The sequence below is a fragment of the Tachypleus tridentatus genome, chromosome 13, assembly GCF_004210375.1.
Source record: "Tachypleus tridentatus isolate NWPU-2018 chromosome 13, ASM421037v1, whole genome shotgun sequence".
Lineage (NCBI taxonomy): Eukaryota > Metazoa > Arthropoda > Merostomata > Xiphosura > Limulidae > Tachypleus > Tachypleus tridentatus.
Genome location: NC_134837.1, coordinates 13,384,606 through 13,400,546, shown reverse-complemented (window position 1 = coordinate 13,400,546; position 15,941 = coordinate 13,384,606). Strand labels below are relative to the sequence as shown.

The window sequence follows — 15,941 nt, the reverse complement described above, 5'->3', positions numbered from 1 at the left end:
AAAACAAACAAACAAACTACACGAGGAAAGATGGTGGGGACGATCCTGTCTACTGCCGATGGTTTTTTTTTTTCAGTCTCAACCTCCCTGGCTTGAAACACACAGAATCCAAAAAAGTGGGATCCGACACAAAACATGAGCATTCAAAGTGATCTTGACAAAGCTTTTCATGGTGTGAAGGAGTCCAGTTCTTCCTATTGACCATCCACACTCATTGTCGCCACCTTGCCGGTTCCTTCTTGCACGGAAACGAAAAGAAGCTTTTGCCCGATGCCGAACCGTTTTCACAACCATAAGCAACCCAGTAAACCATGTTATCATAAAACAACTTGAGGAACTTGAGTTCGAGGACCGCATATTTTGTTTCATTTTTACTCAAAAACTAAAGTGTTTAAAAATATGGCAACCACACAGGAATTATACCTAACCAAAGTACAGTTTCTAAAGCAATTATTAAATTTGTTGAAAATTCACCTTTAAAGCCGTACAGCTACCGTTATTGTTCAGTGGCACTTCATGTTGCTATAATTTTTTCCTACTGTATGATTATGGATTTTATACAACTTTTTACGGTAAGTAGGATTATTTGACGTCCCATCTTAATTATGTCAAGTTTCATATAAATTCTAGACCGAAAATATGTTTCTAATTTTGGAATCAGAATGTTGTAAAATATCAAGTAAAACAGAGTGCCAGAATAATATTATGTTTATATAACTAAATGTTTTTAGACTTCAAATTCACTTAGTTTGTTGTTTAAGAACAAAACCACTTTAGGTCCATCGCGGGAATTCGAAAGCTGAGTTGTTTTTTTTTTCCACGGGGAGACACGAAGTTCACTTAGAATGCGTAACAAGTTAAAAGTTTGAGAGGAGGAGTGAAAGTTGGCTTGGCGTGGCCAGGTGATTAAGGCACTTGACTCATAATCCGAAAGTCGCCGGTTCAAATCCAAACTAAACTTTTGAAACTTGATGAATCACTGTGTGGACGAAGCAACGACAATGAATCTCCTTAAATTACACTGAATAGGTTTAACCGCGATGGTGACTGTTTTCAGGGTATATAGGAGTGTGATCTCAATAAGGTTTGTAAATGTGAAGAATAAAAATAAGTTTGTTACAATTTAATTGATGCTTTTGTTTTTTTTTCATTTTTTAAAATAATTCAGTTGAAAGGTAAGTGGCCCCCCGCTAGTACAGCGGTATGTCTCCGGATTTACAACGCTAAAATCAGGGGTTCGATTCCCCTCGGTGGGCTGAGCAGATAGCCCTATGTGGCTTTGTTGTAAGAAAAACACACAAACACACACACGAAAGATAAGTGCACTCCTAGGCCTATCGAGAGGACGAGAGAGCTGTGGAAATTCCTCTGAAGCTCCCAATATCGGGGTCTCTAAAGTTATACAGGGGTCCATAAAAGTGTAGTAATATAAAATAACAAAACGTAAAACTGAGTAAATTTATCACTAAATATGTGTTATAATTTGCCTTTTCTTTAACGCTGAGAGCTCTGCTGTCAGACTCCTGGGTTTCATCCCTGTTCTAGAAGAACTTGTACACAACAACGATAGAAAGTAATGTTGTTGTTGTTGTTGTTTTGAAATTCGCGCAGAGTTACAGGAGGGCTATCTGTGCTAGCCGTCCCTAATTTAGCAGTGGCCAACTCTTTTACCAACGTACAGTGGGATTGATGTCATATTATAACGACTCCACGACTGAAGGAACGAGCATGTTTGGTGCGACGAGGAATCGAACTTTAGCTGCCAAGTCGAGTGCCTTAACCACCTGACCATGCCGGGCCAACTAATCCTATACTAGTTTCTATCGTTGTGTCTATTTTTGAGGTTTTTCGGTAAAAAGAAGAATATAAAAGTTATATTCACTTAATGATAAGGAAAGCATTTTATGTATTGTATTACATTTCTCCAAGTTTCACTAAGTAATGCTCACTGTTAGGCTTAAGTTCACAGTAGATGCAAAAAAAAATCATACTTGGTAACTTGTCACGTACGTATGGCAATTTATCGTATCGTTTTACTTTGTCATGAATTAAACTCAACATTTACTGAACTTAAGTACTGACTAACTTGCTGACAGTAACAAACAAAATGACTTGTTAAATTAGTTAACTCAGGAATCAATCGTCCACTGTAACTGACTCATAAATAATTCGTGATAACAAGAAACCCACATGAAGTAAAAATGTATCTCTGGACGGTTGATATGGGTATTAACACTTTTACTAATAAAGTAAACAACGTTTACTAAAAGTGTTAATATCCATACCAGCTGCCCTGAAATACATGACTCACAAGTAAATCTTTATCTCTCTTACGGTTTATATTAGTCAAGTCATTCCCAAAACGTTCGGGCCTGGCATGGCATGGCCAGGTGGTTAAGACACTCGACTCGTAATCGGAGGGTTGCGGATTTGATTCCCCGTCGCACCAAACATGTTCGCCCTTTCAGCCGTGGGGGCGTTATAATAGGACTGTCAATCTCACTATTCATTGGTAAAAGAGTAACCTAAGTGTTGGTAGTGGCTGGTGATGACTAGCTGTTCTCCCTCTAGTTTGTTTGTTTGTTTGTTTGTTTTGGAATTTCGCACAAAGCTACTCGAGGGCTATCTGTGCTAGCCGTCCCTAATTTAGCAGTGTAGGACTAGAGGGAAGGCAACTAGTCATCACCACCCACCGCCAATTTCCCTCTAGTCTTACACTGTTAAATGAGGGACGGCTGGCACAGATAGCCCTCGTGTAGCTTTGCGCGAAATTCCAAACAAACACAACAACACCCTTTCATGTTTATTCTTATTTGTAGGTTGATAAAACAAAACTGTGATGTTTTTTTCACGATTCAGTTTATTACTTTATGAGCATTATTACTTTAAATTAACAGCATGATACATTGTAAGGTAAATTGTAACAATTATACTACTAAAACTTATGTCCAGGGGCGTCGAGAGGTAGGTCGGGCCCCGGGAACAATTATGTCACTGGACCCCTTTTTGAAGTCTTCATAAATTTGTGGGCGTATGAAGAATTTTTCTGGTGGGCGGAAGCCAAATGTGTTGAGAATTTACATGTTTTCGATAAAAAGGTATTTTTTGAGGCAAAGAGAGTTCCCGCAGTACTGCGATTTTTCCTTAAGTATGTAATAGAAATAAAAATGCGTTATTCTTTATCCCATAATTCCCGGACCTCCTAGCCCTCCCTCTCTCGTCAGGTCTGCTTAAATCTCTTATCTTCATTGCAACTTATATATGTAGTAAATTTAGTAAAAGGAAATCATTTTATAATATGAAGTGACTTACATTTCACTTCACAAGCTATAGTTTTATAAATGTGAATTTAATTATCAATTTGACAGAAAGTTTTAAAATTACGTTCATGTGCCAATACAAGACTTCTGTACAATCTAACACTCAAACTCCCGGAAGTTAACGAGTGAATACGATAGTAGCCGAAAGCAGACAAAACATGTCATGCGCAGGAAAACGTTTGTTAGCTGAAAGGTGCATTAATTTCGATGTTATGTAGTTGTATTAATAACAGCAAGTTTAAAAATATTGTTACTTTGCATGTTTCACTATATGTCTAGTGGAGTTCTACATACCTTACGTTAAAAAGTTTCCTCAGCAAAAGGTAAGATATTGCTAAAGTCAAATTGTGTTTAACTTCATTTACGCCGACTCCAGTGCGTTAGTTAAGTGTTAGTCCTAGCTGCTGAAGAACTCCGATTCTGAGCAGCATGTTAACAGTACCGTTCTGTTCTTTCTGTGTTGTGGTATTATATTACGGTAGGAAGTCCTTTTGTAAGGGTAAAACACATTTCATACTGGTTCGGTTTATGAGTATGCTTACTTTCATAACAGTTACGAAATTAATAGATCTTCGTGCTTCTAAATCCATTTCGTCACGATGAAACAGCTGGAAATAACATTAATTCAGTTTAATGTTGATGCATAAAATATTGGAGAAATGATACAAGAAACAATTGTCGTACAAAGAGTTATAAACCTCCTTACTTTTGTATTTACTTGATTCATCGTGATATTGCAAGAATGTTTATGAACTTTATCAACAGAACTATTGCAGAATAAACTACGTAAGGGCAGTTTAAAAGTAATTTTTTGAATAGCTTTCATAAAGCTTTCATGCTATGGCATATCTAGTACATAGAGGTGGTCGGTTGGTTTAACTTTAATACTGTCTGAGTGTGAAGTTGGTAACAAAATTCACAATTATTTTACGTTACATAAAAATTGCTATGAATTAAAATGAGTTCTAAAGATCGTGTTTTAATGTTGAAAAGGAATACTAGTCAAATTAAAATCTTAGTAACGGATGAAGGTAACAAGAATAATACAGCGATGGAGGAAATAACCTACACTATTGAATCAGATCCGAGTAATCCAGTTTCTCAAGGAATTGGTTCAAGAAAAAGACAAAGGAAAAATGTGAAAAATCTGTCAATTACGTGGTCAGGTAATTCATGTATTTCAAGCATTATTTTTACTGTGTTAACTATATTAATACATTGCAATTAAGTTATTTGTAACAGAAAACTTCTGTTATTGACGTTAATAAGTTGTTTTTATAAATGTACAACTAAGATTATGCCAGAACGATTAAAGTTGTAACATAGCGTAATGCTTTCTAGGATTGTACTCTACCAATCCATCTTTTATTAAACTGTGAAAGCAACTTATCTTTAATCATAATGCCTTTTTAAAGTTATATCCAAGGAGAAACTCTACAGGAATTGGTGTAATATATCACTTCTTGTACAATTGAATATAACAGGATGTATACTGTTGTTATTAATTAGACCTTGACCTAAAAACAGCCTGACTTATATCATAGAATCTTTAGCCTAAAAGTAACCCAAAGTAGTGCCATTTTATTAAAACGTGAGACGTAATATATATATATATTTATATCTGATAATGATATATTTTTCAGAGCCCATTCGTAAAAATATATATTGTTGTTTACATATTATTTTTGGCGATTAATGAGACACAGTATGTTCACTGAGTTTGTAATTAAAAAATAAAAAATTTTATCAGGGTTGTAAGAAACAGACCATAGCCTGACCACTTTTTTTTTTCTGGCCTGCTTTTGTAAAATTAAATATATTATGTTGTACATATGCAGTATTTGTTGGTAAAATGGCTCAGTATTCACTCTCACAGCACTGAATTTTCAAAAACCTTCTGAGGCCATACCCACAGATCCCCTACAAATGGCAACGTGGCAATGACCTGGCCATTCAAAAATTGTTTCCAACTGTAATGAGTCAGCCTTAATAAGAGAAAATCGGTTCCCCATTATTTTTCTCACATATAGTCAATATATTAGAAGATTCATTACAACATGATTAGTAATAATCCACCAAATCGACCAGATGTGAACACAGATAATTCTGAAGTACAATTTAAAAAGATGTTTGACATAACCAAGTACAAGGTAACAGCTATTGAAGACTGGACACTTTCTGTTAAGGCAGAACTTCTGACTGCTCTAAATTTGCTTTCTACAGCGATGATTATGAAATAATTTCGGGCGATAATATCTGACCAGTAACGTCTTGTGGACTGTTAACAGAACTATTCTGATGGAGGAACACTTTGTATACCACAAATATTTATCGATGTCTGGAGATAATCCAGAAGAACATGTCTTGTATTTTAAAATCCAAAACTACCTACAAATGAATGGCCTAAGTATGGGGAATCTCGTGTCACCAATTCTAGCCAACATTTTTATGACACAGATTGAATCACAACCGATCAATTCAGCCTTACACCCATCACTATACTGGTATAGATATGTTGATGATCCATTTGCTGGGTTCGCATCTACAGAACACACACTTAGTTTTTCAATCACGTTAACTCGATACACCCCAACATTAAATTCACCTGTGAACATGAGAAAACTAACCAAATAGCATTTCTCAACCTCGATATCACAAGAACCAATACACAATTCCAAACAGAAATCCACAGAAAAATCACCCATACTGGACAATAAATTCCCTGGGACTCAGCACATGAACAAAAAAACTCAACGTATTAAGAAACCAAATAAACACAACCATAAAACTATGTTCACCTGATAAAATTAACTATGAAATTAACAAAATAAAACTACACTTCATCAACATCAACAGATTTCCTAAAAAAAACCGTGAAAAAAATTACACGCACACACCTAGACCAACAACAAACAAACAACAATAACTCCCCAAGGTACAACAAACTACAGAACCTTATACTGCTGCATACCATATATTCCTGACATCAGCGAAAAAATAACCAACATTTGGAAAAAACTCGTAACAAAACACAACATTCCAGTAAACATCAAATTTATTCAAAAACCGGGTACAAAACTAAACTCCATACTATGTAAAAACTACACTGGCAAACACCACACCAACATTGTTTATAAAATACAATGTGATAACTGCCACGACATCTATATTGGAGAAAGAAACATAAAAATGGAAACTAGATTCAAAGAACACAAATAACACCTTCACACGTTTTTGAACAGTGCAAATAAAATAAATACATCATAAACTTAGAAAATACCCAGATACTACATAGGGAAACAAATGCAAAATCAAAGAATCCCTAGTCATACAACAACTAAAACCAAAATTAAACCAATATCAAGGAACACCTTTATACCAAAACTAATTAATAACCTAACATTCAACTGCGACACCCCCTACAATACCGTACCTGTTTATACCCTCGTCCCTAAGGTTTAAGTAATCATGAAACAACCAATGTTTGTTGATATTTTTCGTAATTAGTCTGTTAAGTAAAGATCTGAACTCGCGTATTCTGAATTACGTAGCACAAAAAATTTAAACTTTTACATTACAACTTTAAGATTCTGGATGAAAAAGTTAGCGAGACAGCTTAAGTTTTTTTAACCATTCACAGCAGATTTCAGTTCTCAAATTTCTAAGAGACATTTAAATATAATGGCTTATTGCAAATAATAATAATAAAACTTGTACATTGCTGTCTAGAATCTTTCCATGAGGCCTGTTAAGATCGCGTAAGAAAGAAAGAACGTTTTGTTAATAAATTTAACATGACTTTTGTTCAGACAACGCAACAAACTGACTGGTTGATAAAAATCGGTTTGGTTATGTTAAGACTATGCAACAAACTATATTAGTTGGTAGGTATCAATTTAGCTGTGTTGAAACTACGCAAAAAAAAAGTGTAATGGATAAAACTTTGTAGAATGGACGGCAACTTCCTCTTGTGGAGACAGAAATGTAGAGGACGATCTTTCGAAAGTCTTCCGTCCATTCTACAAAGTTTCAACATGAATACTTTGCCTAAACAATCTACCAAAATATAATGGATATATGTCAGTTTAGTTGAGTTCAGACTACTCAAAAAAGTTCTGGTTGAATGATATTAGTTTAGTTGTGTCACCCTACGCGATAAATTGTATGGTTGATAGGAATCAATTTAGCTGTGTTCAGACTATGCAACAAATTTCATGGTTGATAGAGATAAATTTAGCTACATTTCGACTACACAAGAAACTAGTTGATAGATATCAGTTTAACTGTGTTCATACTACACAATAAACTAGTTGGTAGATATCAGTTTAACGGTGTTCATACTACACAATAAACTAGTTGATAGATATCAGTTTAACTGTGTTCATACTACACAAGACACTAGTTGATAGATATCAGTTTAACTGTGTTCATACTACACAATAAACTAGTTGATAGATATCAGTTTAACTGTGTTCATACTACACAATAAACTAGTTGGTAGATATCAGTTTAACGGTGTTCATACTACACAATAAACTAGTTGATAGATATCAGTTTAACTGTGTTCATACTACACAATAAACTAGTTGATAGATATCAGTTTAACTGTGTTCATACTACACAATAAACTAGTTGATATATATCAGTTTAACTGTGTTCATACTACACAATAAACTAGTTGATAGATATCAGTTTAACTGTGTTCATATTACACAATAAACTAGTTGATAGATATCAGTTTAACTGTGTTCATACTACACAAGACACTAGTTGATAGATGTCAGTTTAACTGTGTTCATACTACACAATAAACTAGTTGATAGATATCAGTTTAACTGTGTTCATATTACACAATAAACTAGTTGATATATATCAGTTTAACTGTGTTCATACTACAAAATAAACTAGTTGATAGATATTAGTTTAACTGTGTTCATATTACACAATAAACTAGTTGATAGATATCAGTTTAACTGTGTTCATACTACACAAGACACTAGTTGATAGATATCAGTTTAACTGTGTTCATACTACACAATGACCTAGTTGATAGATATCAGTTTAACTGTGTTCATACTACACAATAAACTAGTTGATATATATCAGTTTAACTGTGTTCATACTACACAATAAACTAGTTGATAGATATCAGTTTAACTGTGTTCATATTACACAATAAACTAGTTGATAGATATCAGTTTAACTGTGTTCATACTACACAAGACACTAGTTGATAGATGTCAGTTTAACTGTGTTCATACTACACAATAAACTAGTTGATAGATATCAGTTTAACTGTGTTCATATTACACAATAAACTAGTTGATATATATCAGTTTAACTGTGTTCATACTACAAAATAAACTAGTTGATAGATATTAGTTTAACTGTGTTCATATTACACAATAAACTAGTTGATAGATATCAGTTTAACTGTGTTCATACTACACAAGACACTAGTTGATAGATATCAGTTTAACTGTGTTCATACTACACAATGACCTAGTTGATAGATATCAGTTTAACTGTGTTCATACTACACAATAAACTAGTTGATAGATATCAGTTTAACTGTGTTCATACTACACAATAAACTAGTTGATATATATCAGTTTAACGGTGTTCATACTACACAAGACACTAGTTGATATATATCAGTTTAACTGTGTTCAGACCACACAACAAACTACCAGTTTGAATGATAACAGTTTAGATGTGTTCAGACCACATGACAGACTGTTTGGTTGATAGATATTTGTTTAGTTGTGTTCAGACTACGCGATAAACTAGTTGATAAATATCAGTTCAACTGTTTTGAGACATTGCGGCAAATTGCATGGTCAATAGATGTCAGTTTAGTTGGGTAGGCTTTGCAATAAACTGTGTGAATGATAGATGGATGTTCCAGAAGGAGCTGCGTTTCCAAAACGTTTACAATCTTTATATGTGAACATTTTGTTCATTTAATATTTAATAGAAACAAATTAACGAATGCTAAAAGAGGAGAAAGTTTAGTTTGTGTTTGAAACTGGACTTGCATTAGATCAAATCCTCTTTGACCCTTTATCACATGACCATTTGTAAAGAAGCAAAAGTTTGGCTCACTAAATACATTCATTCATTTTTGAGCTACACAATGGTGTGTGTGTGTACTGTGCTGTGCCCAACGCAGGTATCGAAACTTGGTTTTTAGCATTATAAGCCCACAGGTTTGACATCGTGGATGGGAGTGTTTCCCCATGAACATGTAATTTTCTATTCTCGTTTCTATTCTAATCAAATGGGATAAATATGAGACCTTCTGTGGTATATTGAAGTCACCCAGTAGGGTAAGCATAAGCTTTGGGGACTTGTCATTGCTACTTGTTCTGGTGGTCACATAGCGAAATGTTTGGTTTTAGACTGAAGAAAAGAAGATGAAACTGAACTAAGAAATACAGTTGTTTGTTTCTCTCCTCCCTCATCAGGACCACTACATAAAGTTTCACCATTGTGTCGGATTTACTATTATATATTTATTTTAAAAATCGATGTCTGTTTAAGTAATATTTATGTTTATAAATGTGCATACTTTATACTGTTAAATCTATATTGCGAAATTACCACCTGTTCACTAAACTGTAAAACTACAACAATTATGTTTATTTGAAGTGAATTTATCGAAATTGCCAAAATCTTATTAAAAGATAAAAATTCAATGAGAAAAATGAACTAATAAAGTGTATCGTTAAAATGATAGTGGATGATGATTTGTTGTCTGAGGAAGAATTAAGGGAATACACTAGCCAATCAGAGTTAAGCGATAAGGATAAGTTAGAAATCCAATTAAAACTCAAACAAATCGAGTTTGAACAAGCTCACATCGAAGCCGAGAAAGAGCAAGTCCGTACTGAAGCCAAAAAAGAAAAGGAGCAAGTCCATATTGAAAGGGAAAGAGAAAGTAAACGTCTCGAAGCCGAACAAGCTCGTACTGAATGAAGCCAAAAAGGAAATTGTGCTAAATAAATGGAAATTAGACTCAACTCTGATCGATCAAAGCAAAATGACAACTTTGAACTCAATCGATATATTAAAGTACCACTATTGAATGAAAATGAAGTTGATTAATATTTTCAATATTTCTTGGTAAAGCCCAAAACGCTTGTGCTGTTCTTTCTCTAAAAGATTCCATTAATTATGACAAGATTAAAGCATCTATCCTCAAAGAATACGAGTTAGTACCGGAAACTTATCGCCAAAAGTTTCGAGGTTATCAAAAATAAAATAATCAAACCCATTTGGAATTCGCCCACGAAAGAGAGGTTTATTTTAATCTATGATGTGATTCTGTGCTTATTGGCAACAGTTTCGACAAACTAAGACAATTTTGTCTGATAGAGGAATTTAAACGCTGTACAAGTGACGATCTGAAAACTTATTTGTATGAAAAGAAAGTTGAAACAGCTGTTTTTTCTGATTATTACACTTTAATACATAAAATCACGTCTCACAGAAAGAAATTCCTGCGATGTTAGCCAAAACCTGTATCTGCTCAATCCACTAAAGTTGAAGATTCTTCTAAAAAAATTCCAGCTCCTCTAGTTCGAAATCTTCTGACAATCAGGATAAAACGTCATCAAAGCCCGTCTGCCATTTTTGTAATAAACCCTGGTCATGTTACATTCGCTTGTTGGAGTAAAAAAAAGAAAAAAAGGTACCATCCAGTGTGATCATGTCCACATATGGACGTAGTTTTACCAGATCATCCAATGTTGTTTACCTGGGGAGGTACCACCCAGTGTGTTCGTGTCCACATATGGACGTAGTTTCACCAGATCATCCAATGTTGTTTACCTGGGGAGGCACCATTTACTGTGTTCGTGTCCACTTATGGACGTAGTTTTTCCAGATCATCCAATGTTGTTTACCTGGGGAGGTACCACCCAGTGTGTTCGTGTCCACATATGGACGTAGTTTCACCAGATCATCCAATGTTGTTTACCTGGGGAGGTACCACCCAGTGTGTTCGTGTCCACATATGGACGTAGTTTTACCAGATCATCCAATGTTGTTTACCTGGGGAGGTACCACCCAGTGTGTTCGTGTCCACATATGGACGTAGTTTCACCAGATTACCCAATGTTGTTTACCTGGGGAGGTACCACCCAGTGTGTTCGTGTCCACATATGGACGTAGTTTCACCAGATCATCCAATGTTGTTTACCTGGGGAGGTACCATCCAGTGTGTTCGTGTCCACTTATGGACGTAGTTTCACCAGATCATCCAATGTTGTTTACCTGGGGAGGTACCATCCAGTGTGTTCGTGTCCACTTATGGACGTAGTTTTACCAGATCATCCAATGTTGTTTACCTGGGGAGGTATCATTCAGTGTGTTCGTGTCCACATATGGACGTAGTTTCACCAGATTACCCAATATTGTTTACCTGGGGAGGTACCATCCAGTGTGTTCGTGTCCACTTATGGACGTAGTTTTACCAGATCATCCAATGTTGTTTACCTGGGGAGGTATCATCCAGTGTGTTCGAGTCCACATACGGACGTAGTTTCACCAGATTACCCAATATTGTTTACCTGGGGTGGTACCATCCAGTGTGTTCGTATGCACATATGGACGTAGTTTCACCAGATCATCCAATGTTGTTTACCTGGCCACCGAGAAAAGAGACTGATATAGTTTGCGAGGAATTTGTGAGCTAGATAGACTTTTTGTGTCTGTCTGTTGTCTGTCTTTGACGAATAACTTTGCTAATCCCACACCCACACATATGTTACGTGATACTGGGGCGACTAAATCATTGTTGTTAGAAAGTACACTGCCTTTAAATTCGAGTTCTGTCACTGGTGAGTCTGTTATTGTTCAGGGTAGTGACGGTGGCTTTATTAATGTTCTTCTCCATAACGTTTATTTAACATCAGACCTAGTTTCGGGACCAGTGGTGCTTGGCGTAAGATCTACTCTGCCAATTAAGGGTATGTCATCATCGTTGGGAAACCATTGGCTGGAAGAAAAATTGTTGCCAAATATAAAATCGTTGGCGAGCCGATCACTGTTTCATGTAAGAATGGTGTTTTTGGTGAAGATAATCCAGATGTGTGTTCCCTCAAGTGCTACGACTCAAGCTCAGAGTAAGACATTAAGCAAAAAGAGAGGATAGACACGTGTTCAGAGGGCAATGTTATAGATTTGTCTCGGACATTTTTTGGATTACTTTCTTGAATGATTGTTCTATTAACGAATCCTAGGTGAATGACAAAGTTAGACTTGAGGAATCTGGTTGACCTGGTAAAGTTCCGTTTGCTAGAAACAAACTGATCGATAAGCAAGGAAAACATCCGCAGATCTCTTCGCTATTTAAATATGCACTCCCAAACGATGAACTGGAAAAAGTTCCAAATGGTGTACTCATGAGAAGAAAGTTTGGTTTGTTAAGAATTTCGCGCAAAGCTACACGAGGGCTATCTGTGCTAGCCGTCCTTTAATTTAAGAGTGTGAGACTAGAGGGAATGCAGCTAGTCATCACCACCCACCGCCAACTCTTGGGCTTCTCTTTTACCAACGAATAGTGGGATTAACCCTCACATTATAACGCCCCCACGGCTGAAAGGGCATGTTTGGTGTGACGGGGATTCGAACCCGCGATCCTCGGATTATGAGTCGAGTGCCTTAACCACCTGGCCATATGGGCCTGAGAAAAAGGAGACCACCAAATGTGTAGGGCTGCGACGATTACGGACTTTTGTAACCGGTTAATCTTTGCCTCGTAACCGAACCGTAACCGGTTAATCGTGTAATCGTCACAGTCCTAGGAATTTGCGCGTGACGGCCGCACCGAACGTTAACAAAAACTCTAAAGGCTTTCAACAACAACGAAAATTCAACCAAACAAAAAGGCAAGCAGTTCGTAAAATCGCGATAGGCAAACATACCAATGTCAGGGTCAAATAATGGAATATTTACAATGTCAAGGTCAAATAATGGAATATTTACATGTCGATAATCGTATTGTTTTCCGTCGTTTATTTTTCTCGGAAAAAAATCTTAGATTAACCGGTTACGGATTTCCTAACCGGTTAAGAGCAGTAACCGAACCGTAACCAGTTAATCGTGTAATCGTCACAGCCCTACAAATGTGCCAGCTTCAGAGGACGGAGCTGTAGTTCACAAATCGTTGTTCCGAGGCTCGGCATGGCCAGGTGGTTAGGGCGCTCGACTCGTAATCTGAGGGTCGCGGGTGGTCCGAATTACCGTCACACCAAACATGCTCGCCTTTTCAGCCATGGGGTCGATATAATGTTACGGTCAATCCTACTATTCGTTTGTAAAAGAGTAGCCCAGAAGTTGGCGGTGGTTGGTGATGACTAGCTGTCTTCCCTTTAGTCTTACACTGCTAAATCAGGGACGGTTAACGCCGCTACCCCTCGTAGCGTTGTGAGAAATTCGGTAAACAAAATCGTTGTTCCGAAAGTACATCGTTCTGAAATATTGAAGGTTGTTCATGTATCAGCACCGCAACAACCCGTTCTCATTTACATTGATCACAACCCATTGAAGGTTTTAAACCAAACGAGTGGCGAAAACAGACAACTGTTAAGTTGGAGTTTATCGTTACAATAATATGATTTGCAGATAATCCATGTCAAAGTGGCGGATAACATCTGTCCTGATGCACTTTAACGCCCTGTGTAATTTTATGATCATAAGGTTATTTGTTTTGATTTTATTATATCATTTCATGATTACTGGTGAGCTCGGCATAGCCAGGGGGTGAAGGCTTTCGACTCGTACTCTGAAGGTCGCGGGTTCGAATCCCGTCGCACCAAACATGCTCGCCCTTTCAGCCTTGAAGGCGTTATAATGTGACGGTCAATCCCACTATTCGTTGGTAAAAGAGTAGCCCAAGAGTTGGCGGTGGGTGGTGATGTCTAGCTGTCTTACACTGCTAAATTACGGACTGCTAGTGCAGATAGCTCTCGTGTTGCTTTGCGCGAGATTTAAAAACAAACAATCATGATTACTGAAGCTGTATAACTGTTTTACAATATATTCTATTTGGTGTATTGTTCGCAATGTGTATATATGTATAATATCCTAGTTAAAAATTAGCATTCGACAACTTTTAATTATCCATGGAGGAAGTGTAACGGATTTACTATAATATATCTATCATGATATCGATCTTTGTTTAAGTTAAGTTTGTATTTAGAAATGTACATAACTTATACTGTTATATCTGCATTGTGAAATTCCTGCTTATCTAATATTGTAGAAGATCCTTGAGTGTAAGAATCAACAATATATGTATGAACGTAAATACTGGTGTATCGTCAGTACTGTTTTACAAGCTAAAATTTCAACAAACTCTCCTCGCACCGATAAATGTAACCAACGCGATGCACCAAGTGACATTTTATATTGTTGGTTTGCTACCGTTGATATACTGTAAACCTCGGAAGGTATAATTGTGATTAACGGTTATTAATCGGGAACTTCAGATATTTGGCCAGGAATATTTATAAATTTCGAACATTACGAACCGTTTAACTCTAGTGGATTCACATTGGACATTAATATTTTTATGAAAACATAATGAACATCAGCAGTGAAAACCTGGACGTTTAGCAAAAAGCGAAGAACGCAGAGCTAGCTCTTTTTCTGTTAAGTTAGTTGTAGCCTAGTCGACCAGAAATTAACTTGTTCATCAAGGAAGTTCCAGACCAGAAAAGGGACTCGATATTGTAAGTTTATCAAACTTTTGTACAAAGATCATCCATTATTTAAAATGTGTTACTGTTTGATTAAAACATATTTGTATTAAAAAATAAACTGTTATTATGAATCTTGTTCACATACATTTTGTATTGGATACATATCGACGTTTATTTAATTTATATTCTAAATTACAACTTAACTCAGTGTTAGGCTATTTGAATTTGTAACACGTGACACCATATTTGTATTTTAAGAGATCTTGTACTTAAAAGTGTTTCAAAGGAAAGAAGTTACAGTTTACTGCATTTCAACGAATTTCAAGGTCTTTAAAACTTACGTCATACGTAAGATTAAAATATTTCCAACTACAACTCTTTGATGGCTCGTGTAGACGTGCACTCTGGTTTAACTTTGATCTGAATCGGAGTTGATAGGGTGCGACCTGCAGGCGGATCAGACCTTTTCCTCATTCCTTCGCAGGTCGTTTCTTTCTACTGAAGGTTTAATAATACACCAAATAATTTGTTGCTTTACTCGCGACATATTATTAGCAATTTTAATTAGAATCCCTTTTCGGCCATGTCCATTTATGAGGTACTGTTATATTGTACATTTACATTACCTTTCACTTTTTATAGGATTGCACATGTACAAATTAACACATGCGACGGATATAGTGTCTTTGGAATGCTATTATTGTAATACACTCTAATAATTTTCCAAACATACCAAAGGGACTCAATATAGAGAGCAGTGTTAAAATATATATAGGCTCAATGATATCTGATGACGAGTAACCTAAATTCAAGGAACCATAGTTTCTATTTACATATGATGAAAACTTAGCTGAAATGGTTCAACGAGACAATATTTTAAAATTATTATATAATATACTGTTCAAGGACAAGT

General features: G+C 36.0%; 1 protein-coding gene across 5 annotated transcripts in view; it reads left to right on the top strand.

The window, feature by feature from the left end:
- The first annotated feature begins 3,459 nt into the window (after nt 1–3,459).
- The window catches only part of LOC143240952 (myogenesis-regulating glycosidase-like), a 34,932-nt gene continuing 22,450 nt past the window's right edge, over nt 3,460–15,941 (top strand). For 3 of the 5 annotated variants that reach the window (XM_076484263.1, XM_076484267.1, XM_076484264.1), the window contains exon 1: nt 3,461–3,643. Coding sequence is in view for 2 of the 5 variants with exons in the window: in XM_076484258.1 (XP_076340373.1) it covers nt 4,372–4,486 (115 nt within the window). In the remaining 3 variants the exon portion in view is untranslated. Of the gene's footprint in view, nt 3,644–4,313; nt 4,487–15,941 lie in introns of those variants that run through there. The other 2 variants (XM_076484258.1, XM_076484260.1) reach the window with 2 other exon arrangements.